General features: G+C 55.0%; 1 protein-coding gene across 12 annotated transcripts in view; it reads left to right on the top strand.

Moving 5' to 3' along the window:
• Window positions 1–27934, top strand: part of CACNA2D2 (calcium voltage-gated channel auxiliary subunit alpha2delta 2) — a 142572-nt gene that overhangs the window by 11836 nt on the left and 102802 nt on the right. For all 12 annotated transcript variants that reach the window (XM_053897860.1, XM_053897854.1, XM_053897853.1 and 9 more), the window contains exon 2: window positions 15273–15354. In XM_053897860.1, coding sequence (XP_053753835.1) covers window positions 15273–15354 — 82 coding nt within the window. The remainder of the gene's footprint in view (window positions 1–15272; window positions 15355–27934) is intronic.

Below are 27934 nucleotides of genomic sequence, written 5' to 3'. Positions count from 1 at the left end.
AGCTGAGGATGATGCTCTCCTGTCACCCCATCTGTGTTGCTCTCATCTCTGTCCTACTCCGTAAGTAGCTACTATGGAGACCACAGCCAAGGGGGCTGCTTCTGATGGGCACAGGAATGGACACAGGAGAGGATCTCTGCCCTCAGGACTGAGTACCACTAGGACAGCGCCATCATCTTCCATGGGGGCTTAATAAGCACCTACTATGCACTGATCATGGAGTAAGCCAGGGAGCAGTCAGATGGGCTGCAAAGGGCCTTGCCAGCTCCAAGCAGGACCTGCCTGTTGTCTAGCTGACCTCTGCCCATCCCTTAGTGCTTGACTGGAAGTCACTGTTCCCTGAAGCCTCCCCTGACTTCCCTTGTGGGTCAGGGGCTTCCTAGGCTGCCTGAAGGCTCCCCCATTCTTGTCTTGCAATAGTCTTTGCTGCCTACCTTTCAAGGCTCTGTGCCTGGGAGAGTCAGGGGCGGTGGCCACCTGTCCTTGGCTGGAGCTCCAGGCTAGCACATACCAAGTGCCCAATAAGTGTTTGCTGAACAGAGTCTACACAGATGTCTGCAGGCAAATCTGGTTGTGTCTTTGGAAGCTGGAAAAGCTTTTACATTGTTTGGGACAGGACCTCCATATGGACCTAGCTTTGCTGGTGCCATGAGGCAAAGGCCACTCCATGCACCCTCCTGTGGCTCTTTCACAAGGAGATGCCCCAGCCCAGGGGCTGCCTCCAAGGTCTGTCCTGGGGGGAGAGGGGGAGGTAGGTCCAGGAGCCCATGGGGCTATGTTATTTAATTGGGTAGGGGCAGGGCCTAGGCATCAATATTTTTCCAGAGCCACCCAGGTAAGCCCAGGTAGAGAATTATAGCTGTAGGGACAGGAAAGTAAACGCAGGATCACCCCTCCCCCTCGCCCCACCCAGCACAGGGTACTTCCCCAGGGAAGGTGGGGGTGGGGGCTGGCATACTGGTTCTGGGGAGTCTTCTGGTTGTGGTACCTGTGGAAGCCAGCTGTTCCTAGATGCCTATGCATGTGGCCAGTGGCCAGAGTCTATGGTCTGTCTCAGGGAGATCACTGGGCCTCCTCAGCTGGCTGCCACAGTCCTTCCTGACTGCTCCTCTGTGTTGACACTTGGTCCTGCCTCAACTACTCTGCTGACCACTCCACAGCCTGCCCGAATTTCAGGACCCACCTCCTGACTGCCCCTTCCCTCCCGAGTCCGCTTAGCTGTATGCTGGGCCTGTTCTCCGGGAGCTCACAGTCTATGGGAGACTGTCAGTGAAGAAGAAATGGAAGCAAGGCTGAGTAAATGATAACTATGCATGGCTGGCGCTCCAAGCAGCATCCAAGGGGTGAGGAGACACCACCTCTGGTAGTAGTGGGGGAGGTGGGGCAGGACTTATTCTCCAGATGGAGTTCTGACAGGCCTTCTCAGGGTTGCAGCCATTCCCATGGTCCTAGGCCTCCCCCACTCAGAGCTGTGGAGGCCCTGGGGAAAGCACTTGGACCCACTTTGCTCTGAGAGAAAGCCACTGGTGGGGGTGGGGAGGCAAGGACAAGGGACAGGGGCACGGTAAGGGAGGGGCTCATCCATATGATCCAACCCCAGTTCCCGAAGCTCCAGGTGGTGTCCATCCCTGTGCTGCTGATGTGTTCCCCAGGCTGCTGCTCCCCTGGACAGTGCCTCCTAGCACCCAGGATGCCTTGGGCTGTGCACAGCTCCTGACTGGGGCCCCACAGCCCTAACTTCCCTGGCACAGAGCAGCTGGAGAGGGGTGACAGGAAACAAGCCCAGAGGCCATTAAGTGGTGTGATTGCCATGGTTCCTGATCCAGTGCCGGGGGAAATAAATTTCATAGGGGATTTTCAGATTGGTGGCGTATGGAAGCCATTACTCTAACATGGAGAAGGGTGGGGACTTCATGGGGCCGTCCAGAGGGATGGAGCCAGAGCCATGGACTCTGCTGGCCTTGCTGCACTTACCTGCTGCCTGCTAGAAAGCCTGGTCCAGGGGACCGGAATCAAGGATGGGAGAAGCTGTGAGTCACAAAGAGAGCCCCCTTTACGACCTTGTTTGAGTCATTTTGTGCCTTAGTTTCCTAATCTCTAAAATGGGATCACGTTTCCTGTATTTTATAGTTGTGAGGATGGAGTGTCCAGTCTTTTAGCTGACACTGTTTGAGCACCTGCCTCCGTACTCAAGAGATGGTGTTTTAGTGACAGCATCTGTGTTAAAAAAAACCAGGAAACTTGTGAGTGCTTTGCACTTGTGGGCGCCTCTGACTGGAGTGGCAGCAGGAGGGTCTCACTGGTAGAACCCCCATCTAGGCCATGGAAATAATAATACTATCCCCCACCTCTAATGTGTAATGGTGGAGGCTCACGGCTTCCTGCTGCCCCCAGCCAGGGGGCTCAGAGGGTGGGGGTGGAGGTCACAGGTTGCAAAGTACCTGGCAATGTTGGGATGCCCAGGGCAGGAGGCTCTGCACCAGGGCCAGGTTTTAATGGGCACTGGGTAGTCTGTGGAACAAATGAGTGCATGAAATTAGTTCCCAGGAGACCAAGCACTTCTCTGCCAGTTCCCCTTTCTCCCTTGCCCAGAGGGCCCACCTTCCCTGGGTCCTTCCACACCCAGGCAGCCCAGGGCCTACTCTTCCCAGATGGAGAACTTTCACAGGGCAGGGGCTGTGTGTTAAGCACCTCTCCCAGCAGGGCAAGTAGTAGGAAACCTCATGTTAAATAAAATTCACAAAGTTGATGGGTAGCCACTCTGAACCCTGCTTTCTCACAGATGGACCTTGAGGACATGTGGACTGGGCTGGTAAACATAGGTCAGATGCCGTGGCAGGGGTGGCCCACAAGTCAGCACAAGGGGGACACGAGGGCCTGCTCCCCTCATCTCCCTGCTGTCGGTAGCCCAGCACCCTCCACCCTCTGGCACGTGGAGGTGCTCCCTGCATACCTGGGGTTGGAATTCTGCCGGACTCCGTGTGGGAGAGCAGCCTGCCTTGGTGCCTGTGGCTGGTCTGGGTGTGTTCACGGGACTTCGTTGTGGGCAGAGCTCACCTCACTCCTGGGCTTTGTGCCTGCCGCACCCTCTGTCTGGACTGCCCACCAGCTCTGCAGTGCCACCTTCACCTGGCCAGCCCCCCAGGTTGGGTCAGGCCCTTGGCATGCATCACTAGAGTCCTCTTCCCTCCACTCATCGGGTCTGGATCAGATCTGATGTCTGTTCTCCTTGAATTCCAAGCTCCTGAGGGCAAGGCTCACACCTGCCCTGATCACCACTGTTTCCCTTCCCAGTGCCCAGCCTGCAGCCTGGCCCAGTAACCATCTGAATGAATGAATAGAGAGTACATGAGCTAGTGGGGAATTTGTGGAAGGCTGGAAACAACGTGCAGAATATTTTGTTAGGAATAAGCCCTGCTCTCCTTAAGCCAGCCCCAAGGACAACTCAGGCTCACCAGGCAGAATGGCTTCTCTCCGCCTGGCCCCCTCCCTGGGGCTCCTCAGAAGGAGGGGCACTTGCCGAGGTGGCTGCTGAATCCCCCTCCTTGCTGCAGCTCTGGATGCCACGCAGCCCACAGAGGGGATTTGCATTGCTAAAGGATTCACCACAGAGCACCTGAGAGTAACCAGCCCAAAGCGTGTCAAGGCGGGTTGAGCACTCACATTCGATTTACATGCAGCTTTGAGGCTCTGAGAAGCTAGGTGCTAGCAAGAAGCAAATCCCAGAGGAAGTGGGCATCCCTCCTTCCAACCTAGTCCAGGCTCTCTAGGGGGGAATTGGAGGGGGCGTGGGCTTCACAGTGCTGAGACAACATGCCTATGGTAGGACAGCCCTGGAGGGGTATAAGGAATAATTTCACAATTATTGGGGAGGCAGTAGGGGCTCGAATGTAAGGGCAGGCCCCTTCTCAAGCTGGAAAAGGTCGTAAATGAGGGGGTGGCCCTTATCTGCACCCTATTTCCTACTTTAAATCTTGGCCATTGGCATCCACTTTAAGATTAGGGAGACCCTAGAAGACACGCCCTGGTCTCTGGAGCCGTACTTTACTGGGTTCAAATTACAGTTCAGCATAGACTGGCTGGGTAGCCTTGAGTGTGTTGCTTCACCGCCTGGGCCTCAGAGTCTTCATCCATGAAGTGGGCCTGGACTGGTCTGCGCCTAGCCGTGGGTGCTGTGTGACATCAGTGGGAACCACACACAAAGCATCCAGCATACAGTGAGTGCTCCACATCACTGGTCCTTTCCTTGGTGTTATGCCACCTGCTGAAGTTGGGAGGCCCTTTCCCAGCCCTGCCCTGCAGCTTCTCTCCCACTGCTGAAGGAGGTGAACAGGGTAGGCATCAGTCTGGTGAGGGCAGGAAGTTTGGGTAAATATATCCTGAGGCATTTCCAGAAGACTCTTCTTTGCCATACTGCAAGCTAAGCTATGAAGGGAGCTTGGTGATGGGACCAGGCTACAGCCCCAACTTAAGGCAAGGGTCAGTAAAATGAGGTGAGGACTATAGGTTAGGGACGGGGTGGAGGAAATCCAGGAAGACTTCCTAGTGGAGGTGACTTGGTGAAGGGACACAAGGCCAGAGAACAAAGCTGGGCCTGATAGGTTTAGTTATGGTCTTTGCTCCACCTCGTCTCTGTACCTGGATGTCCTCCGGGGCCCTGCCATTTTCCACAGGGAGATCTCTGTCCTGAGGAAGAACAGAGGATCCTGAGTGGGGGGGCGGGGGAGGGGGGTCTCTGTTCTCCTCAAGGCAGGAGGCCATGTCAAGGATGCACACAGAGGACAGCTATTTGTGGCTCATCGAGGATTTGACTCACTTTGGGGGGTGGGGAGGATGTGCAGGAGGGGAGATGGGGACGAATGAATCACAGAATCTGACTGGAGTAGTTGGTAACACATGGATAGAGCCTGTGTTACCACTTCCAATCAGGCTTCAGCTATTGGTATGGGGCAGGGATTGGCAGCTGAAGCTGCTGGGTTCCTCCCTGACCCACCTGGTGACCTCTCCAGATGCTTCAACCCTACTGTGCACCTCTTGAGACCAGGCTTGGACGTGGCTCCCCCGTGACAGCACAGGGATGGGCATACAGAGGCTGCAGCGATATATCCCCCTCCTAAGACTCAGCTTTGTTAACGTTGGTTTATCCATTTGCTAAATGGGCCTGAGTAGGGGTTACCTTCCCATTGTGCCCGACTCCCTGGGGAATATGCTGGAGAGAGAAGCAGGTACTGCAGACCTAAAAATGTCCACGATCTGTGCCAGTGACTAGGGCAGGTGGCTCCCAGCCTGGGGAGCAGACGGTGGATTCTGGGCAGAGTGGCTGGCAGATACCCTGTGTCCTTGGCTGGGACCCTTTGCTTTACTCTGGAGAGGCCTCAGCTGGTTCTTGAACTCTTCTTGTTCACTGCTGTGTCCCAGCTCTAAACTGCTGGGAAATTCACAAACAATGACACCTGGGTGTCGGTGCCCCGGAGATCCATGATCCTCACCCACCAGGGGAGCTGAGGTGGATGATCCAACTGCCACTGCAGTTTGAAAACCACAACTCCATCTGTCCACAGATGGGAAACTGAGGCACAGAGATGGATGGGCATGCACAAAGCCCATGGACTCAGGCGCTAGGAATCAGAATCCAAGCGTGCAGGAGAAGGCACCATGGGGCAGGGGTGGGTAGAGTCACTGGGGTGCCCCAGATGGGACAAGAAAACAAGAGATATGGAGAAGACAGCCCAGGTCTGGGCTACTCCTTCCCTGCACTTTCTTTTTGCTTCCTGGAAAAATTGGCTGCTCCAGCGCCCAGCCCTTCTGGGAGAGCCATGAATTATGCACAGAAGCCACAGGCCTGGGCAGGCCCATCATAAATGAACTTTAATAATTCATACGGAGAGGAGCCAGGGAAAGGGAGGGCCTCCTGGGCCAGCCCTGGAGCAGCCACTAGGCTTCCAGCCCCTCTGCAGCCTTCTGTCAGCCCACCTGCCTGCTCCTGTGGCACGCAAGGTAGGGCAGGGTAGTGAGGAGGTCACCCGACTCTGGGGAGGTGCAGCCACTTAGCAAATGGCCTATTCTTCCCTGCTGAAGAACGAGAGCCTCCTCCCTCAGGGCTCATAGCCCCAGGCAGAGGCGGACTGTAGACAAAAGAGAGGATGTCTGGTGCAATGCTAGCTAACATAGTAGCCCCAGGAGGCATGTGGAGATCAGTTGCTGTTTGGGGGGCCCACTTAAAGTGGGGTGTGAAAGTGGACTTCACCAAGCAGTTGATGTGTGTTCAGAGACCTGAAGGCAGTGAGAGAGGGGCCCCCTGGACTTCTGAGGAAGGACCGATCGAGGCAGGGGGAACAGCATGTGCAAAGGCCTGTGCACAGAGTACAGGAGTCTATTCAAGCCCCAGCGAGGAGGCCAGTGTGCCCTGAGGAGCAAGGGCAAGGATACCACTGGGTGGATGGCCGCTGGACGGACTTTGCCCTTCCTGTGATGGCATAGAACTGCAGCATAGTGTTGAGAGAGGAAGGACATAATTCCAACAGGCTGTGCATGGAGGTGAACGGACCAGGGAAGGTGAGAGTGAGGGCAGAAGCTGAAGACCAGTGAGCTGACGACTGTATGTGTCCTAGAGAGAGATGGTGGCAACCCGGGGCAGGCTGTGGGCCAGGGAGGTGGTAGGCAGCGGGAAGATTTGGACTCTTTGTACAGGTGTGGTGAACAGGACTTGCTGATAGAGAGAAAGCAGATTCCAGATCACCCTGAGGCTTTGGGCCTGAACAGAGGGAGCTGCCATCAGCTGAGTCAAGGGAAGTAGGTGGTGAGGGAGAGAAGGGAGAGTGAGGATCCAGAGGGAGGTCGGGGAATCGGTTTTGGATCCATTCAGTTTGAAAGGCCTGTTAGACATCCAGGTAGCCATGGGACACCAGCAGCTGGACATTTGAGAACTGGGGTCCTGAGGAGAGGTGTGTGTCATCCTGACTGGCATTCATTAGCTATGTGACCTTGGGCACATCACTCAGTTGCTCTGTGCCTCAGTTTCCCCCTCTGGGGAGTGGGGTTGAACGACTGACTTGAAGATGAATCGAGGCAGTGCAGTGAGAGCCCTGGCCTATCACCGCTGTGATGCCTGACTCATAGGCACAGGCCCCAGGAAGGAAGACCCCAGTTAGAGCCCTTGGGAAATGAGTCTCCAGATGGCCTGTGGAGGCCTCAGACCGCTCCTCCTTGGGCAAAGAGACACAAACGGAGATCTGGAGAGACGAAGCACAGGGCTAGATGTGGGCCCCAGAGCAGGGCTTGTTATACGACAGGGGCTGGGGGGAAGATGGCCTCAGAGCTCCTCCTTCCCACCCAGGCCATCACCAAGGCCCTCCAACATGAACTCTGGCCTGGGTCCCCATGCCTTCCCTGCCCCTTGGTGCCTTCCCCAGCCACTCTCCAGGTACTGCAAGGGCTGCTCTCATGGAGGCTGGAGCTGTCCCCCTTAGGCTCTTCTCCCTACTGCTGGAAAACTCCAGACCAGGTATGGTGAGCAGGGTCCTGCTCAGGAACCCCGTGACTGTGGGTGTGACAACCACCTCACTCCCAGAGAGATGAAAGGATGTTACCAAGGTCACAGAGCTAACCATGGCAGAAACTGATGTCAGGCTCAGGTGACCCTCCATGCTTTCCTAACCACTGCTGGGGAACCTCTTTCCCCTTCTCAGCCAGAACAACTCTGGCTGAGGCCTACATCGTCTATGGGTCCTTCCTGACTGCTGCTGCCCCTGTATGCCTTAATCCTGCACTGATGGTGGGGAGTGAGGCTGAGGTCTGCGACCATTTGCTGTGTGAGTCTGGACACTCTCCATCCCTCTCTGGGCCAAGTGGGCTGCCTGGTGCTCCCAGCCCAGGGCCATGCTGCTCTCTGGCTCCAGGTCTTCTCCTGCCCTCCCCCCACTCAGGCTGTTAGGAGTAAATACTGGGCTGGACCCAGCGCCCTAATTAAAGCTGGCTGATTGTTCACTGTTAGTCTGAGGGAGGGAGGCACAGTCTCGCTGCCTTCTAGCTGAGAGCCAACTAGAAGGAAAAGCTTTTTCCCCAGGAAAGATAGGGAAGGGACAGCCCGTAATTAATAACCTCATTAAGGAGCAGTATTTGGGCAGGGTCCCAAGATACACATAGTCGAGGCCGATGGATTTGGACTAATTCGAGCTTTGGCAGCACCAGCCCCTCCCCAGCTCCCCCGGGTCTCTGAGAATCGCTTGTGATAAGTGGACTGCTTTTGTCCCTGTGTGCTTGGGGATGGTGGGATGGGGATGGCATAGGGGGTCAGGTGCTATGTTGCCCATACTATAGGGGTTTCTTTAGCTGAATCACAAATCAGTTGAAGATGGGCCAGTTTCTTTGAGTCCTTTGCCTCAGTTTACCTATTGAAGGGGTGGTGGCTAGCTGGGGAGCCTCATTCCACCATGAATCAGCTGGTCCAGCATGCTCCCCACTCACCCCGTGCTGACTGGCCTCCACATCTGTAGGCGCTCTCATGTCCTTGGCCAGGAGTAGCTGGGCGCAGTTGTTCTCTCAGGAGCGAATGACCTTGGCTAGACTTTTCCCCTCTGCCATCCTTGGGAGGCTGCGATCGAATCAGGGTCAGGGGTTATACACTGGCTTTGAGCCCTGAAAAAGGCCTTTGAGGCTCAAGCATCTTCTCTCTTGAGTAGGCAAAGGGAAGTTTTCTCTGATCACGGGAGGCCCTGCCCTTCCCAGGGATTACGCCTCTGTCAAGGTCTCTAGGGCAGTGCAGGGAGGGGCTGCAGCCCACCTGGAGGCCTCAGTCTAAGGAAGAGGCACAGCAATCCCATGCTTAGTGAGCTGCAGGTCTGCGGAAGAAGATTGGACTGTGGGTCTGTGCACATGAGTGTGTGGGGCAGTCATCATTGCTGACATTCCTTCCACGGGGCCCTGGTGTCCACCTGCCTCTTCTTTGGGTCCTGAGAGTAGACACGTGGTAAGTTTTATCTCCGTTTTCCAGATAGGAAAACTGAGGCCTAAAAGGACACATCTGGCTCAAGGCTTCAGAAGAGCCAGGGCTGGATCCTGGCACTCAGTCTAGGTGGAGAGGGACATTCACCCGAGTGGTCAGGGAGGACTCCCTGGTAGAGGTGGCTCTGGAGGTGCCACAATCCTGGGGTGCAGCCTTGAGTTTTCTGCTATTTACAGCAAGGCTGTAATCTAGGGGAGGGCTGGCCATGGCTGGTGCTCTGCTTCAGCAGAGGCTACAGCTGTTCTCTGAGCTTTGGGTGACTGTTGGGGGACCGACACAGGCCACCTAGGCCAGGGTGGGGAGTGGCCCCCTTGTCCACTCACCAGTTATCTTCCCCTGGGCTGGGGTCAGCCTGACACAGGCCCTCTAGCTCACCTCTCTTGGGCTTTGTTCATGTCTGTATCTCTCCGTCTGTTTCTTACTACCCTTCTCCTGCCCTATCTTTTCTTCCTTCTCCTTCAGAAGACTGCGAAGGCACCGAGGTGGGAGGTGGCAGGCCAGCTGAAATATAATCAGAATAATTAAATAGCAATTTATTTTAAATCATCGCCTCCCCCAGAGCTGGGAGAATAATTGGCCAGCCTGTCATGAGAGAAGCAGGAGACCTGTGGGCTGCCACCACTGCCAAGTTTGGTTCACATGCCCTTAGCAGCAAGTGGCCTCCACTGTGCCTGCTCCCCCACACCCCTCACCTGCCCCAGCCTAGTCCTCTGTTTTGCCATCTGCCCCTTCCGCTTCACCTACAATTCCACACTTGGCACACCTCCAACCCCAACATGATGGCTGCTCTGCTGAGCTAGTGGGGGGACAGTAGATTGCTCATAGGTATCCAGTGGAACCAGATTTATCCAGGCAGTCTGCCTGGTGGAGGCAGCCTACAGCTGGGCTTTGATGGCAAAATGCCTCCATAGCAGTGGTAAGAACAACACCACAGAGGCAGATATTGGGAGGCCCCTATTAGGCCTTGGCCTCCCTGGACCTGCTCCTGTCTGCTCTGGAACAAATCCTGCCTCCTTCCCTCCTTGCCCTTCTGCAGGGTCCAGCCGCCCACACCCACCCATGCCCTCCGAGGGTAAACCTGCAGTGTCACCTGTCTCTGGTTTTTTGATTTGTTTAATTATAGATGAGTTTTCTGCATAATTTATTCCAAAAGCCTGGATTATACTGTACAATTAAATCACATTCTGATCAACAACTTTGCGTATAAAATTAACAACTGGCAACAGTTTAATCTGTGCTGCTGCATCTGCACATAGGCTCTTTCCTTTTTTCCCCTCATCCCTCTCCCCCTCTCCCCTTCTCTGGGCTTCTCCTACCCCCTCCCCCTGCCCTGCCCCTCCCCTCTGGGGGAGCCTGTGCAGCTCAGAGCTGGAGGCCCCCAGAGTGGGCTCTGTAGTTTGACCAGGGCCTCCCCCGGGTTCTAACTGGGGTCTCAGTGGTTCTGCCTGCCAAAGGGGGTCCTCATCCCCAGCTCCTCACCATACATGTGGATGACCTTGCTCCCTTGCCTGATAGTGACAAGGCCTCTTCTTTCACTTACTCTTCTCAGTTCTGAAGCGTGCCCTGGAGAGCAAGGCCTGGCGTCCTGCAGCACCTCGGTCTTCTTCCCGCTGGGCTGCCCTCAGCCTGCCCTCAGCCTGCCAGGCCTGGGACGAGTGTACCTCTGCCCTTTGCCCACTCCTGGCCTCTCTTAGCCATTAGGGGAATCCTTTCTACACTGCCTCCCTCCACATCCTTCTCCCCAAGTGCAGGCATTCCTAGGGGATTTTATAAACACCGAGGGCTGTATTGGATGGGCTTCTAGCCCCCCGGAGTGCCTGGTAAGTATGCCAGACATCAAGGCTGCCACGTAGATTTGGCCATTGACACTATTCAGCCAGTCATTTCCCCTATTTACAGACCAGAATGCTGAGATTTGAAGGGAGCTCAATCCAGGGGCACCTGGGTGGCTCAGTTGGTTGGGCAGCCGACTTCGGCTCAGGTCATGATCTCACAGTTTGTGAGTTCGAGCCCCCGCATTGGGGGGCACAGAGCCCGACAGCTCAGAGCCTAGAACCTACTTCAGATTCTATGTCTCCCCCTCTCTCTGCCCCTCCCCTGCTCACGCTCTGTGTCTCTCTGTCTCTCAATAAATAAACGTTAAAAAAAAAATTGAACGGAGCTCAATCCTCCCCCTCCCCCCAGGTCACACAGCCAGCCACTGGTGCAGGAGGCTGCCCAGAAGCTGCCTTGTCCTGGAAGGGTGGGGTCAGGGAGCTGATGGAGCCAGGAGGACAGGTCTGGCTTCTTCCTAAGTATGTGGCCCCGCACCCATCCTTGCCAAGGGCCTCAGTTTTTTAGCTTATGGAATGGGGGCCCAGTGCCTGCACCTCCCTGGGTTCAGGCACATGGAGGTTACAGGGATACAAGGCTCTGTCCTCAGCCTCTCCCTCTCCTGCCCATGCCAGTCATCCTGAGGGCTGCAGCCCCTGGCTGCACGTGCCTCCTCCCAGACACTCTCTCTCCTCCCTGTCTTGCTAATTTGGCACTTAGAGACACTTGGAGATAAGCAGTGTCATCTCGATGAAGAGCATGGAAAATCACAGGGATGTAGGGAGCCAGCAGGTGGGCCTACCCTGTTGGGAGGGTGACCCACGGGCAACACTGTCTGACCAGGGAAGCGTTGCAGAGCTAGGCACCTGGACCCAGGCTAAAGGGAGCCCAGACAAGATTTGGTCAGCTTGCCTTTGACCCAGCAGGTCCGTGGATCCTGATATATCCCCCATACTTCCAAATCCCCCATGCCATTCTGCTAGAAAGAGTATGACTGTATCTGGCTAAGGTTAGCCTTGGCTTGGTGGGTGGTTTCTCCAGCCTTCAGACAGGAACTCTATAGGTGCATAGTTGACTCCTGGCCTCATTAGTCCCTTTTGTCACCCTTTGGAGCCAGCACTGGTACCCTAGCCAAACCCTGGAACCCACAGAATCTCTTCTGACAGTGAAATGATTTATCTATCATGTTCTTTTTATTTCACTTATTTATTTTTTTTAACATTTATTTATTTTTGAGAGACAGAGCGTGAGTGGGGGAGGAACAGAGCAAGAGGAATACACAGAATCTGAAGCAAGCTCCAGGCTCTGAGCTGTCAGCACAGAGCCCAATGTGGGACTCGAACTCATGGACCATGAGATCATGACCTGAGCCAAAGTCAGACGCTTAACCGACTGAGCCACCCAGGTGCCCCTATCATGTTCTTTTTAATACTGAGACATACATATTGCCTTCCTAATTGGGTTTGGTTTAGGTGAATAATTAGAGTAACTTATTTTCCCTGGCATTATGTATCTGGGGCCTGGGGCCTGGGGTCTGTCCGTCGGGCCCAGGGTGCCAGACCAAGGGCTAGAGCCACCCCTAGATCCCAGGAGGATGTGTTGTGTCCTGATGTGTCATGGGTGGACCAGTCCCTGTGGCCTACAGCAGAGTCTAGAGCTGTTTAGTCTGGGAGTGGAAGTGGGAAGATCATATGTGCTTGTGAGCATGAGTGTGTGTGTGTGCGCGTATATGAGTGTGAATGAGAGAGTGGGAGGGAGGAAGGGAAGGAAAGAGTGTGTGTGTCTTGGGAGGAATTCGACTTTATCCTGAGATTTGGCTCTTCTAAATTCTTTTAGTGTTGAAATAGTCTGTTTAGATGAAATGATGGTGATTGTAATAATAATGTGTTGTCTGAACAAAATAAAAACTTGGCATCCGTGTCTGTTCTTCCAATTAATTTTCTTTTACTTATCTGTGAGATCCTAGAATGAGAGACCTATAGATACAGTAGGAAAGAGTCAACAGCCTGGGGCTGAATCAGTGGTGTGCTAGTAAATGTTTACAAGTCACTTTCCAGGGGGAAAAAACTGTGATTTGTAGCATTTACTGATTTCTGCAGTATAAATATTCCCACTATGGCCAATTTCAAGTTCTCAAAGTGACAGTCCTGAATGCAGAGCAGGGAGGAAGTGCACACTCTTGGCCCTTGGTGACTCTAGCATATGCGTGCATCAACTTCTGTGTTCACTTCTTGGGTAGGTGATCTTGGGCTAGTCACAAAAAGCCCCTGTGTCTCAGTTTCCTCATCTGTAAATTGGGGATGATAACGTTTGCTTCTTTGTGAGGACTAAAGCGAGAGAGCAGGTGGCATGCCGGCACCATTCCATGTGCATAATGGGTGCCCTTGTACATATTAGTCCCAGGAAGGATTATGATTGGCATTCTTCCCCTAGACCAGTGAATGGCTGAGGTCAGGGCCAGGGCAGAGCTAATGGTTCCCTTTGGAGAGCAGCTCCTTGACCTCACCCATTTTTGTACCTAGCTGGACACAGGACTGTGCAGCAACCCATCTCAACATTAGCCCCCCCGGGGCTCTGTCTCAGGAGCACAAAACAGCCACCTGCCCCACTGTCCATCCACAGCCAGGGCCAAGCAATCAGCACCTGGTACACAGGCGCAGGGGCCAAGCGAGCCCTCCATTCTCTGCTGGGCTTTGCCCTCCTCCTGGCTAGCAGCTGATGCCTGATTGCCCTTTGTGGCCTGGTCTGCAGCCTGGCCTCCTCCTGGGCGTGGGGTTAGTTTTTTCCCCATGGTGGGGAGTGGAGGTGGGCATCAGGCTGTGGCTCAGCCAGCAACAAGCTGAAGCTAATACCTATTTCTTTTGATGTTGATTTTTTTTTCCATCATGGTCCTGACATTCAGCTTGGCAAATTGCAATTAGTGATCCGCCTGCCTCCTGCTCCAAGTTCCCATGCCAACCGACCCGGGCACACACAATGGCACAGGCCCAGCCCCCCAGCCACAGGCCTGAAGATGGATGTGGGGCAGGGGGCTGGGGTGGTGGCTTAAGCTCTTCTGACCCAGGGAGCTAGCAGAGTCCTGGCCCTGAGTGGCACTGGGGAGTGTAAGGGAGGTAGCAGGCCCAGGGCCAGACACAACCTCCTGGATCCTATGGCTTCTGGGTCCCTCCTCCAGAGGCTGGGGGGCTGGTATCACCCAACTTGTATCTTGCCCTGTGGACTGTGCTTAACCCGTGGTGTATTTAAATCTCTGTGGTAACCCTCCTATGAGCCCTCCCTGGAACGGCCTTGTTCTGCATCTGGTGGGTTGAGGAAGTTGAGATGCCTTTTCAGATGCATTGGCGCAGAGGCCTGTGTCACAGCAGAGAACACCTTTGGAAGTGTGGAGAACATCTCTCTGGCTGGCTTTTGTCAAGGACCGCTATGATTTTGCTCACCTGATCTCGTACTGCCTGAAGGAAGGGTCACAGGTTAGAACCTGGGCCAAGCCTCTCCCCAGATGCCATTCCTGTTCATGCATGTGGGCTGAGAATACTGAGCTGTGTGGCCATCTGTCCATCCTGTCCACTCACAAATATTCCTGTGCAACACCCTTCACCACCTGCTTTCATGTCCTTCTCATACCCTGTGAGGTGGCCCTAAATTATACCCAATTTCTAGAGGAGGAAACTGAGACACAGATAGGGTAGTATGAGTTCACAGTAACACCAGTGTGAAGGAGACCTGCTCAGGCAGGTGGCTTAGGTGAAAGACTCATGAGGCTTGCCAGGCCTCCAGAAAGGGGTGGGACAGTCTGAACTGGACCTGTGGGTGGCCAGTTCATGCAGGGTGTGTACGTATGAGCTTCAGATAGCATCTGTTTGCCCGGGTGCTGGAAAGGTGAGGGCTGTCTCTGCCTCAGGTTCTCCAAATCCTTCTCAGTTGAGGCGTCCGGGGGGCTGGGAGGGGGGCAGGCAGGGATCTGCCCCCAGCTACACAATGACTTGGTGGTGACAGCAGTGACTCCTGTTCCCTCCCCTTCCTCAGGCCCCACCCAGCCTTGGGGACAGGAGACTCTGAGATCCTAGCCCCCGCGTGGCTCACTCATGTCCCCCTCTTCCCTGGTGTCCAAAGTCCCCATGTTCAGAGCATCCACATCAAGGGCTAGCTCTTCACAGTGAAAAATAGTCTCCCTGCAGGCTTCTTGGAGCTGCTGGACTCCCTCAGTGCATTTAAACTACAATCTGCTCTCCTCCCCGGCTGTCCAACAGTACGTGAGGAGAGCCTGGGCCACCAGGTCTAGTCTTCAAAAGGAATCATAGGCTCACTCTGCTTCCTAGCCTCTGTTTCTCCTCTAGTGAAAATTGAGTTCTGAAGGAGTGGCTGCTACTGGTCATGCCCCAGGTCACTCAGTGCTGGGCTGTCCCAGCACTGTGAGGGGGGGCCCTCCTGACACCTTTCTCCTCTATGCACACAGGATGCAGCACTGGGCCCGGCGCCTGGAGCAAGAGATCGATGGCGTGATGCGGATTTTTGGGGGCGTCCAGCAGCTCCGTGAGGTAAGCCCTGGTACCCTTTGCTTTCTGCTCAGAGACCCTTTTCTGAGTGGGAGTGGGAGAAGGACTTCAGAAATAAGGAGTGAGGAAGGTTTGGCATGGTGGGACACTGCTGGGCCCATGGGGGCAGGTAGGGAAGTAACTAGAAAATCAGTGGCTCCTCCAGGTCTTGGTCTGCTCTTCCCAGTACTGAGCAGTATCCAGTGAGCTCTGATGTCGGGGTGTTGGGCTTTCGGGTTTTCAGGTGGGTGAGGTCTGTGTTTGAGGCAGCACCTGAGGCAGGAGGGCAGGCCCTGGATGGTGCAGGATGCAGTTGTGCATGGAGGCTGAGGACTGTCCATGCAATGAGTGGGGTGGCCAGGCCAAACAACAATGGAGAGCAGTGCTGGCTGCTCAAGGTGCTGTAGCAGAAGATGGGTTGAAAGCCTGTGCTTGGCAAGTTGAGGGATCAGGGCAGGAGGGGTGATTGATTAGGCGCCAGCGACCACATTCATCCTCGGAGATTATGTTAATGTTTGAAATAGTGATGTGAAGAGCAGGCCATCCGTCACCCCCAGAAGGCTGCAAAATGTGTCGCTGTCAGGTTCCTGAGCGTCGCTCTTTGTGTGGAGATGCAGAAGCTCTGAGAGCTGAGCTCTTGGAGTGCTTGGGGGGACTCCCAGGGACCTGTGGGACTTTGGGAGCTCGTTGCTAGAGGCTTGGGCCAGGACGCCTGACAAGAACCGAGCAGGGGATTAACAGGGTTCTTCTGCCGATGGTTGTCCCGGGAACAGCAGAGTAAACAGAGTTACTGTAGGTGGTTTAGCCAAGAGTCCAGGTCTTGACCCAGTGATTAGATATGCCTCTGTTTGTGTCATCCCTCTTGGTCAGGACTGGGATCAGCAGGTGTCACCTCTATGGGGAAGCTACCATGGGGTTTTGTCCTTGGTCCTTTCCCCCTGCTTGGCTTATAGCAGGCACTCAGGAAATAGGGGTGGCAGTGAGTATGTTGACACTGGCTGTGGATGTAGGACCTCTGGCACAAATGGGCCGATCAGGGGTGGCTAACAAGGTGGTAGCATGACAAGGAGAGAGAGTCCAGGTCTGAAGATCTCAGCCCCCAATTTGCTGGGTGTGCTCCCCGTAGTGGCCCAACCTCTCTGAACCTCCCAGCCCTGATTGCTGGGCTTGAATTGTAGTAACCCCCATCCCACTCTTCCTGTGAACTCTCAGTGACTCGGCCGTACTTGGAGGCCAGCAGAGCTTCCCAGAGAAGGCACTGTAGGAAAAGCTGTTCCAGAACAGAAGTGAATTTATGCTCAGGCATAGCACCCGGCACTAACTAGGTTCTAAGTGGGCACTGCCAAGTGTAGCCTTGTAGGTTAATGAAGAAATGATAGTTCCCTAGAATGTGTGCAAAGTACCTTTCCAAGTTTTGTATTGTAACATAAGATGTACCCCACATAAGGAGTTAACTATGCACCTCCGGTCCAGAACCTTCCACGCTTCAAATTCTCAGTGTGAGGACATTATTTGTTTTATAGTCATGGACAACTCAGACCCTGATAGTTTGCCAGCGAGAAAATAATGCACACGTTTCATGCATGCGATTTGGTTCTGTCTAAACAATTGAGCTCCCTGGCTGGTGAGAACCAGAGATAGAAGCCTAGCTCAGCACCCCTACTGTGTGCTCCTGGGAGAGTCCTGGACCCTCTCTGATTCTCATTCTTGGTCCATGGCATAGCTGGGAGGTCTGGCTAGAGGACAAGGTGGTGAGAATAGCAGTGGATAGGTTGACACAGATACACCCCCTTTTCTAGAAATATGAATTCCCCTTACTGATCATTTTCATTCCTAGGATGTGTTGATCATTTCCTTTCTGATGGGAATTGAGTGATTCCAGACACTTTCGTCAAGGAGCACATTTTGCCCCACCCCCACCTGGCCAGCCATAACCAAAGTCAGGCAGCCAGCTGTGGCAGACCTGAGACTTGGGATGGGACTCCTGACTCCTGTTCCAGGGTGCTGCTCCCCCCTCTGGTTGCACCTCTTGGAAGAGTGGGCAGGATGAACCTGGGGAAGTGAGGAGCTGGGCTAGAGCAGGGGCCATGCTTGGTGTAGCTGTGGCCAGCCTGGCCGCAGGCAGAGGAGTGCTGACCTGGTATTCCTGGCTGGCTCCTCCTGGCATCCCTCTCCCTACCGACGGGTGCCAGCTCTCCAGCGGCTCTCTGTCCTGCTCCAGTTTTTTCTCACTGCTACCTCAGCCTCTTACTTCCCGCTGACAGCTCTGGGCCTGTTTCTTGGCACTGGACACTCTGGCGAGGTGGGCGGCAGGGAAGCAGGTGAAGAATTCTAGAGGAAAAGGACAATCCCACGGGAGCGGGAGGCAGCCAGCCTCCACACCCCCTACAGCCCATCCCAAATCTGACTGAGTCACCATGGCTCTCCTTCAAATGCACGTGAGAGGGCCCATGTACCCAGCCTATGCCCAGCTCCGATGGGTCAGGAGGATGCTTGCAGCAGAGCCCTGACCCAACTGCAGATGCTCCCGGGGATCCTGGCACCAGCTCTGCCAAGCTGACAGCCTCATTTCCCAGTGGCCTCCCCAGGTCTCCCTGAGCTGATTCCGTGCCACCCCCAAACACCCTACAGCCAGGGTGTCCTGACATCTGGGCCCCCTTGGCCTTCTTCTGCTGCATGGCTGCCCTCTCCCCCTACCCTAGTCCTAGAGGCTGCCCCACTCCCAGAAGCTGGGCGCTGCAAGAGCTGGCAGCTGCAAGAGTCCAGAAACTGCAGACAGTGGCATTTGGGAGCATTTTCCTTGACTTGGCACTTTCTTCCTCCTGACCTCATCACAACCTCGTGGGGGCATGGCTAGGTGCAGACTGGGGCCCACTTACAGGTTAGAAGCCATGGCACACCTAGGTGGGATGTGGGGGCTCTGTGAAGACCGCATCATGTTTCCTCATCTAAGCCCAGGTCCAGCACACAGTGGGAGCTCCTGCTGTGGCCTGGTTCTCACATGTCATTCCCACCCCCATGCTTAGCCGGACACTCCTAAGCCATGCCAGCCCTGGGTACCCCAGCCCCACCTCACCCCAAGCCCTGGTCTACTCCTGATGTGAACAGGCCACGAAAGTGTGGACTGTATACTCTGTGCCCTCCAGAACCCCTGGAGGCTGATGATGGTCTCCCAAGCTCCTACTCTGCCCTCCCCCATCACCACCATATTGTCCCCATCCTCTGGGGCGAGGTGGGGGGGGGGCGCAGGGAAGAGCAGAGAGCATATGCTTGGGCTCTGAACTCATTTACATAATGAGGCTGATCAGGATGAATAATTCATCAGGTGCCTGGGGGTGCATGAGGGAGGATGTGGAGATGGCTGGTCTCCCCACTTTGAAGACCAGGTCACTCTGACGGGTATAGCCAGAGACCTACTGACTTTTGACTGGGTGTCCAGGTAGAAGGGGAACAACTCTGGGGACCTTATGGGAAAGCAAAGCTGGAGAGATTGTAGTCAGACATGAGGAAGCATCAGTGGCTCATCAGGTGTGTGTCATCCTGAGATGGGTTTCTGACCTGGGTGAGACATCTTCTTTGCAGAGTTTCTAAAGAAAGAAGTAAGAAGATCCTCTCTCTGGGGTGAGGGAGGGCTTCCTGACCAGAGCTGGGCTGGGAACTGAGACCTGGGATGATCATGCCTGGGGTCCACAGGCCATCCTCTGAGAAGTGTCAAGTCAAGTCTAGACCCATCGGGGCCTTTCTCATTCCACATCAACCCCTCCTGCCTCGCCTCCTGATTGGGGCAGAAATGGCTTAGAGCCCTGTCAACATCCCTGGCTGCTGCAGTTCCATGATGGCCTCAGCCTAGCTGCATGCTGCTAATTACTCCTGTAGTCCTTTCATATAAATGGGGAAACCAAGGTCCTGAGTGACAGTCTTCTCTAGCCAGTCCCATCCTGGAGCCCTGACAGGCCAATCTTAAGTAGTAGTGGGGATGGGGAGAAGCACCAAGCTAGAAGTGCAGGCCTGGGGCCTGCCTGGAGGAGCTACCCTGAGGCAACCCCTCCCCTAAGCCATGGAGCTACATCCACAAAAAATAGGACCCTGGGACTCAGATCCCTAACCAAATCTCCTGCTCCCCTCCCCACTGCTGTGCTTCTCTGGACTGTCATGGTGATTCAGACCAATGGCATCCATGTGTCCTCACTTCTCTGGGTAGCCAGGAATGGCATTTTTGAACCAGTGATGGTGCCACAGTCCCAGCCCATCTTGTCTGCCCCTGGCCATCCCTGTACCCCGTCTGCTCACTGCTCCCTGGGAATGTGTAATTAATATTTGCAGAGTGCCACATCTGGAGCTGGCTCCTGGCAAGGACCAAAGTCTGGCCACATCAAGAGTGCCTTTCCTGAGGGGCTCAGCAAAGTGGAAACAGGGCCCCTTCTTAGGTGCCTTTGAGACACGCCTCCTGCTGTTTCTCCAACTCTCCCCACTGACTGGTACCACCAATTCCTGAAACTCATGCATACTCACATACTGGTTTGGGGGCGCTGGCCAACGCTGTTGTTGGCCTCCACTGGGGAGGGTCCTCTCTGGGCTTCTGGGCATTCAGGTGGGGTTAGCACTGTCCAAAAGTGCCAGGGAAGCTCAGAGCCCTAGAGGGAGCTGAGGCAGAAGAGAAAGAAGGAAGCTGGGGTAGGGGGAGGTGCCAGGGAACAGAACAGCCCCTGGAGGGTCAGGAAAGGGGAACTCAAGTGATTGTGAACCCCAGACCCCGTAGTTGGTCTTTCTGTCAGAGCACCGTGGTTCACATGTGCCCCCAGAGTCAGGCCTGCAGCTCCTTGGCCAGGCAGACCCCTACCCCCAACCCCTTCCCTCATCTTGGGGACCAGCACAGGTCAGAGTCAAGTGAGGGGTGGTGAGGGAGCCCCACCCAGGCTCATCATAACGTCTCCTCAAGGCTTCCAGAAGCCTCAGTCCTAGGGGCTCTGCTCTTGCTCCTCACAAAGCTGCCACCCATCCTCCAGCCACCTCCTAGTGAGTCCCAATGGAGCCCTTCTCTCTCCTGGTGAAGATGATCAGGATGTGGGGTGCGTCCGGGTGGAGGTGGGGGGGGGCCGCGAGTGTGAAATATGCCGCTGGGTAGGGATTGCTGCCGCTCGCCTCCCTAAAAACCCACATATATTATTCTTTAATGGAAAGTTAATTGTCTTATTATTCCCTCCATATGGTCCTCTTGCTCGGCACCCAGCGGGGATGCATGGGGCTGAGGAGGGGCTCCTGGGAGGGCGTCTGAAACATGGTGAGGCTGCCACTTGAGCATAATTGGATACACAGAGGCAGATGCATGGAAGCCTGGCCGAAGCCTGCCTGGACCCCCTCTCTGTCTCCCCAGCGCAGGCTCCCCACTTCTTTTCCTTCCAGGCCTGTCCTGGGGGGGTGGTGCCTCTTCTGCCCCTCCCCCCACTTAAGGTCTGGGATGCTCTCTTCTGAGTACTGTGTGGTGAGAGAGGGAGCCTGTGTATCCTCCTGCCTGCCCCCTCCCCCCACACACTCCTTTGTCGCCTACAGGAGAAAATTCCATTTTTGAAGCTTTTCAAAAGCCGTTTAATCTGTGGCAGGAACTCCTGCCTGAGGGCCAGCTGACTGGCTTGGGTCTCCGGCACCCCTTCCACACACCCTCCCATCAGAGAAGGGGTGCAGGGAGGTCAGTGTGGGGGAATGGCTGCCCTGAGACACTTTGCCCAGGGGCCCTGGCTTATAGTTGGCCATCCCTTCCATGGGGACCAGCTGCTAGAGCCTCCCCGACCCCAAGGGCTCCTCCAGGACTGCTAAGGCTGAGCCAGTACCCTTCTCAGCCCCTGTCTTCTCCCAGGCCTCTCCTCTTCCTACTCCCCACAGAGTGTGAGGATGTTAGGTCAGAAAGACCTCACAGCAGGTGGAGGATGCCGTGACAGAAAGGCCCCCAGAAGGGCCTGAGTGGGTGTTTGCCTCCGTGGCCAATTCAGAGCCTCTTGCTCCTGGAGTCTTAGAGGGGGAGGCTGGAGCAGGGAGCCCTGCTAGGAGGCTTCTGGAGTTCTGGCACAGTCTTAGTGAGGAGCTGCTGCCCAGGTGCCTGTGGAGGTCGTGGGTGTGGTGGGGACAGGTCTGTGGGAGAGGCCTCTCTGGGTGGGATCAGCACACCCATGGCTGGTGGTACAGGCGTGGGAGAGTGACCATCAGCTTCCAGCTTGTGTCAGGAGGTCACTGTGGGGCCACATCCAAGGTCAGTTCCAGAGGATAGGGACCAGCTCAGATCTGGAGAAGAGAGTTGTGCATTCCTAAGGTGAGATCTGCCTGAGGTCCTGCAGCTGGTAAGTGGCAGAACTGGAGTTTGAACCTGGAACCTGTGCCATGGGCAGCAACCCCGTGGTGGGTGGTGGTGGAAAGACTGGAGAGGGCAGGAATGGCGGGGCTGGGTCTTCCCACACTGAGGGACCCGAGGCCTGTTGTCCTGCCCCTCTAAATCTTGCTTCCCCCATTTGTGAAATAGGAACCTGAGTGCCTCTATTCTCATGGGAGATGAGAGGATCTTAAGGGACCAGGGACAAGGAAAGGCTGCAAACAGAGTCCTGCAAATGTGGGGGTACCTTTATGCGCCCCTCCCCCCATCTATCAGATGCTTCCCCTTCTAGGAATTGGTCACAGTTTGGGGAAGTTCAGATGCCCAAGGTGTCCCCTTTGCTTGTCTCAGCCCAGGAATTTGGAAATCCGTTTTCTCCTCCCTGCTGCGAGTCTGTTCTAGCTGCTATAGCAGAATACCATAGACGGGTGGCTTATAAACAACAGAATGTATTTTTAATGGTTCTGGAGGCTGAAATTCCAATATCAAGGTGTCAACAGATTTGGTGTCTGGTGAAGGCCCACTTCATGGTTCGTAGACTTCATGGTTTGTAGACAGCTCTCTTCTTGCCATGTCCTCACATGATGGGAGGGTGAAGGATCTTTCTGGGGTCTGGAATAAGGACACTAATCCCATTTACAAGGGCTCTGTCCTTATGACCTAATCACTTCCCATAGAGCCCACCTCCAGATACCATCATGTTGGGATTAGGTTGCAACATATGGATTTGGGGGCAACACAAATATTCAGTCTTTAGCACTGGCTGACCATGACATCTTTTGGGAACCTTACAGGGAGAGGCACAAAAGCCACCAGGGCTTGAAGAAACAGGGCCTATGGGCCAGGGAAAGGTGAGTGGTTTCTTGGGCCAGGAACCTAGGGAGGCAGCTGCAGAGGCATCCCTAGGGAGGAGGCCGGCAGAAGTGAAGGGAAGGTCCCCTATACCCCAGAAGAGGCCTGTGTGTCGGTTTCTCAAATCAGTCAGCCAGTTGGCAGCTTGTCTCCAGGCCTGGTGGATTGGGCATGGGGCTTGGCTGGCAGTAGAGTAGAGGTGGTAGGAAACCACTGATCTCTGGGCCAGCCCCAGGTACTGGCACTGGGGATAGGGTGGTGGGTCAGGAAATGGTGTGGCCAAGGCCAGGGCTGAGGATCATGGGTTCTTGATCCTCAGCTCCAGGGATGTGTGAAAGATTCTCTGATCAGGGCCCGTCAGTTTATTTTTTTATTTTTATTTTTTAAACTTAATTATTTAAGTCGTCTCTACAGCCAGCACTGGGCTCGAACCCACAACTCCAGTTGCATGCTCCTCCAGCTGAGCCAGCCAGGCATGAGGTCCCTCAGTTTAAAGAAGAGACGATCTCAGAGGCATGGTCAGAACCTCACCAGGCAGACAGAGTGCCTCTGTCTGGAAGTTTTGGTTGAGAACCTATGGCTTTACACAATACTCCTTTCCTGAAGTGGATGCCCCACAATCCTTCCATCTTGGGAGTCTAAGATGTTTGTCTGCTAGACTTTCCTAATGCAAGACACCCTCACTCCCCGCCCCACACACACAGTAAGACTGTTCTGGTGAATACCCTAGCTCTCTCCTGGGGTCCCCAGACATGCTGGCCTTGTAGCCAGGACAGCTGGGGGTCAGCTCCGATGGGGGCTGATATTTGCAGATTGTTGAGAAGAGGCCAGGATCTGCTTCCCTCCCCGCTGGCCTCTGCAGTCACCTCAGGAGAGCAATGGGGCTGCATGTCCAGAGCCAGGAGCTGGTGTGGATGATCAGGGGTGGGAGATGGGGGATGGGGGTAGAGGACCAAATGGGTTTCCATGCTGGGCCCCTGGGGATGGCTGACCCGATCTGCATTCCTCCCTGCTCCTCTACGCCCATGCATTGCTGGATCGGTGGCAGCCACGGGGACACTTGCCTGAGATTTGTGGAGCCCCAAGCATTTGGCAGAGGCAGAGAAGTAATTGGTTCTGACAAACCACAGCCGGCCCCAGGGGCAGCATGAGCAGCATTTACCACGACCAGGCAGGAGATGCAAGCTCAGCCTGGCCTCCCTCCACCTTCTCTGAGCATGGCTCTCCAGTCCTTGTGAGCAAAGATCTAGAGTTTGGAGAAGGTTATAGAGCCTTAAACCTCCTGTCTTTCACATACCTCTCTCCTGGCCCTGGGACCTGGTTCACATACCTCTCTCCGGGCTCTGCAGGGCAGCTAGCTGGCTACTTGTATGTGTGGGTGGAGGCAGGGGGTAGATCCTGGACAGACTCCTCAGACCCCTCCTTGTCCATCCTTGGGTTCTTATGAATCAGGGAGCCCTAAGGCTCGAGCATCCTGGGGTCAGAGTGTGGGATCGGGGGCTGGGCCCCACCTAAGAGGATGTACAGTCTGGGTGGAGAAGCAGGCTGCACACGCATGGGATGCACATATACACACATGCCTGCAGTGTACAGATATGCATCTGTGTGCCCACAGGCTGGCATGGAGTAGGTGTTAGCTAGTAACTGCTCGATGGATAAACAAAGTGGCAGGCATCTGAGGACTGAGAGGGGGAAGTCCAGGGCTCTGACTGTCCCACAGGACCATGAGAACCTTTCAGCCCCACATGGGGAAACAGACCCTGCATCAAGATAGACCTGCAGTGCCAGATGCCCCCAGACAGGTAGGCTGACATGGGGTCTGCCAGGCTTGGTCCCCCTATGTGAGGGAATGGAGGGTGTGGGGGCCGTGAAAAAGGGCTCAAGAGAAGAGCCAGCTGCAAGATGTGTTGGCACCCAGATATCAGGCTGGGGTGGGAGATGATGGGCTGTTCCCAGAGTGACTTAAAGGCCTGGTCAAGGTGTGTGGCCTGGGCAGGGGGAGCAGGGAGCCTTTGGGCCACCCAGCCATTGCTGTGCCTGCCCCATTCCCACTAGACATCCTAGCTTCTCTCTCTCATCCACTTGCCACTCTCCTCACTTACCCCCATCCCCTCTGGGTCTGACCCCAGTTTTAAACCCAACCCACAGCTCCCTCCCTCAGGAAGCCCTCCAGGTTGGGGCTGAGGCCAGTGATGTCTGGTGTCCCCACTCCCTTCTACTTTTCCATCCTTTGGGTACACAGAGAAGACAGGAGCTGCCAGGAGCCTCTGATGGGCATTATATGGGGTAGGGAGATCATGACCAGAAAGCAGGGTCATGCCCAGGCCTCCCCAGAGTCCACCGGCACAGGGCAGTCAGACCTAGAAGGCAGGCAGCCCCCTGTGATTGATTCTTGGTCCCTTGACTCACTGGGAGACACCTCTCTGACGTATAGAGGTTTGTGTAAGGTGGAGTGTGACTGACCACGTGTGGGAGAGGACAGGAGCGTGATGCTGCATGTGGGATGTGAGTATGTGCACGCACAGAAGAGAACCCACAAACCTGCATGTGTGCTGTGTGTGGGGGCGTGAGCAGGTATCCACGTGCATGTGCTCAGGAAAGCATGTGTGCTTCATGGGGGGTGTGACCAGGCAAGTGTGCATATGCACGCATGTGTATGTGGCTGAGCTCTGTATGGAGGTGGGAGCAGGCATGCTTACAGAGCAGGGTGGGCCTGCGAGGAGGCAGGTGCCAGGAGCTCTGTGTCAGGCGAGAACTACTTAACTGGTTAATTAGTGAAGCTGAGAAATCTCATCTGTGGGTGAGGAGCTCACATTCATGCACACACCATGTTCCCATGTATGGGACACATCCCCCCAAGTTACTCTGCCTGCCGCTGTGCTCAGCAGCCCTACAGGGGGGACAAGGTGCTGGTCGGCTATGGATCTGTGTCCTCACACCCATGTGTGTCTGCATCCTGGGATGGGTGTTGAACCAAGTGGTCCCACTTTGGAGAGCACAGGCCTGTGCAGGCAGTCCTCATCGTCCCCAGTCCACTGCTCAGAGAGGCTGGGTGGTGAGGCCACCAGGACATTGTTCCCATTTCACAGATGACAGAGCTGTGGCCATGTGTAGGAGCTTCCTTCCTAGGTCTTGGGCATCCTGGTGAGGGAGAGTAGCCCTTCCTTCCCTGGACAGAAGCGTTACTTTCTGGAGATGGCCAAACAGTTTGGGTGTCTACAGGCTTCGAGCAGAGCTTGAGCTTCCTGGACAGGAAGCCCAGGACAGACCTCTCCCACTTACACCCACCAGGTATCTTGTCACCAGCCAGCTTCCTGCATATGCCCTGTAGGTAGACCCTGGCCTGATCCCCACCCCCCAGAAGCCTGCTGAACACCTCCCCTCTCCTGTCCCCCCCCCCCATGCATCCCAGCTCCTACAGCCACATATATCTCCCCTTGTGCATGACGGTGGCTGCCCCTATTCTGAATGCTCCACTCAAGTGCAGCTCCTGAGGCGCTAATACCGTTTGTTGGGCTTGGCCTTAAGGCCCAGAGTTTCCTGGATGACAATTCCCCACTTTCCTGCTGCCCCCAGACTCCCAGGCTCCGCTGCTGCCTGCCTCATCTTCGTGGAGGAAGACCCGGAAGCTGGGTCAAGTGGCAGCCACTTGCCTCTTGATCAGGTGTTGACGGAGGAGCCTTCATTATGCTCCATCTACAGGCACAGAATAAATTGGTGTGCAGTGAATTTATTCTTTTTAAAGAGGGACTTTCACACTGGGGAAAACTTTTTAAAAGAACATTTATATAAAAAGCAATTACCATGCCAGTAATTTTTATGTATTCTCCCCCTTCCATCTCTGCCTTTGTGTTTGAACGTGACCGCCTCCTGGGCAGCTGCAGCCTAGCTCCCTGGCCTCCGGCTACAGCTTCCCGCCTGCTGGAGTACCTCCTCCTCCGGGAAGGCTCCGGATGCAGGGCCCAGGCCCAGCAGGAGTGCAGACTCCAGAGTACGGCTGGGTGGATTTATGTTCAAAACTCGGGTGCTTTGGAAATTTCCTCTTGCATGCATCTGTGTCCCAAGGTTGCTCTATGTCCAGGGCTGGGGAGGCCCTTCCCTCTTGGTGGCACTGAGCACTTAAAGGTACCTGCTTCCCAGCAGCCTCACGGCCAGTCCGTGATGGGGGAGGTGGTGGTGTGGGAACAGGTATTTTCCCTCCCGAGGAGCCACTAACGGGCATCCTGCTTCCCCAGCCATTATGCTCTCACACTTGATGCATTATGTAAATTGTCTCCGTTGCTAAGTGGTGGAGGAACTACTCAGGGGGAACGGAGGTCTGGAGCCTTCTGGGGGGGGGGGGGGCGGAGAAGGCAGGAGACTGGCCCTGAGAACTCACTGCTCCACATCAACGGGGGTCTGGTAGCCTCCCAGCTCAGACTAGGACCCCCAGGGCTTGAACACTGTCACCCCCTCAGATACAGCTTTTTGAGGGCTGTGGCTGTACCCATAGCAGATTGGAGCTTCCAGGAGGCCAGGGGGCTCTCTCATTGGACAGGACCGTCAGACTGGGTCTTTGCCTCTCACCTCAAACTGTCTCCCAGAGTAGGTACTTCTGCCACCTGCACGAGTCTCACCAACAGCATATATACCCATAGAACCTCCTTACAAACCCTGGGCAGAGGGACACCTGGGTGGGTCTGTCAGTTAAGCGTCCAACTTTGGCTCAGGACATGGTCTCATGGTTCATGAGTTCCAGCCCTACATTGAGCTTCATGTTGACAGTGCAGAACCTGCTTGGGATTCTCTCTCCTTCTCTTTCTGCCGCTCCCCGCTCTCAAAATAAATAAATAAACTTAAAAAAAAAAATAAAAAGATGGGGCACCTGGGTGGCTCAGTCAGTTAAACATCCGACTCTTGGTTTTAGCTCAGGTCATGATCTCATGGATTCGTGAGTTCAAGCCCCACATTGGGTTCTACACCGACAGTGCAGGGATTCTGTCTCTCTCCCTCTCTCTCTGCTCCTCCCCTGCTTGTTCTCTCTCTCTCTCAAAATAAATAAATAAACTTAAAAGAAAGGAAGGAAGGAAGGAAGGAAGGAAGGAAGGAAGGAAGGAAGGAAGGAAGGAACCCTTGGCAGAGCTGGGAAAGGTGTTGTCTATCCATGGGGCTGGGAGAGCCACCACCTGTCCCCTGGGGACCCTGGAGCTCCTTTTCCATGCAGTGACGCACAATGAGGCACATAAGGGTCTTGAAGGCTCCTGGGAAGGACAAGGCCTGAGTGACAAAGGGGCTCTCCCATGGTGCTTACCTGCCTTGCAATCTTCCTTTTTGAGACCCAGACCAGGGGTCTGGGTCCAATGTCTGGTTCTCTGTTCCCTGAGGGCTCCG

The sequence above is a fragment of the Panthera pardus genome, unplaced genomic scaffold (assembly GCF_024362965.1).
Source record: "Panthera pardus isolate Hobbes unplaced genomic scaffold, ASM2436296v1 HiC_scaffold_8, whole genome shotgun sequence".
Taxonomy (NCBI): Eukaryota; Metazoa; Chordata; class Mammalia; order Carnivora; family Felidae; genus Panthera; species Panthera pardus.
Note: the sequence above shows the minus strand (reverse complement) of the source record. Positions and strands in the feature narration are given on the sequence as shown.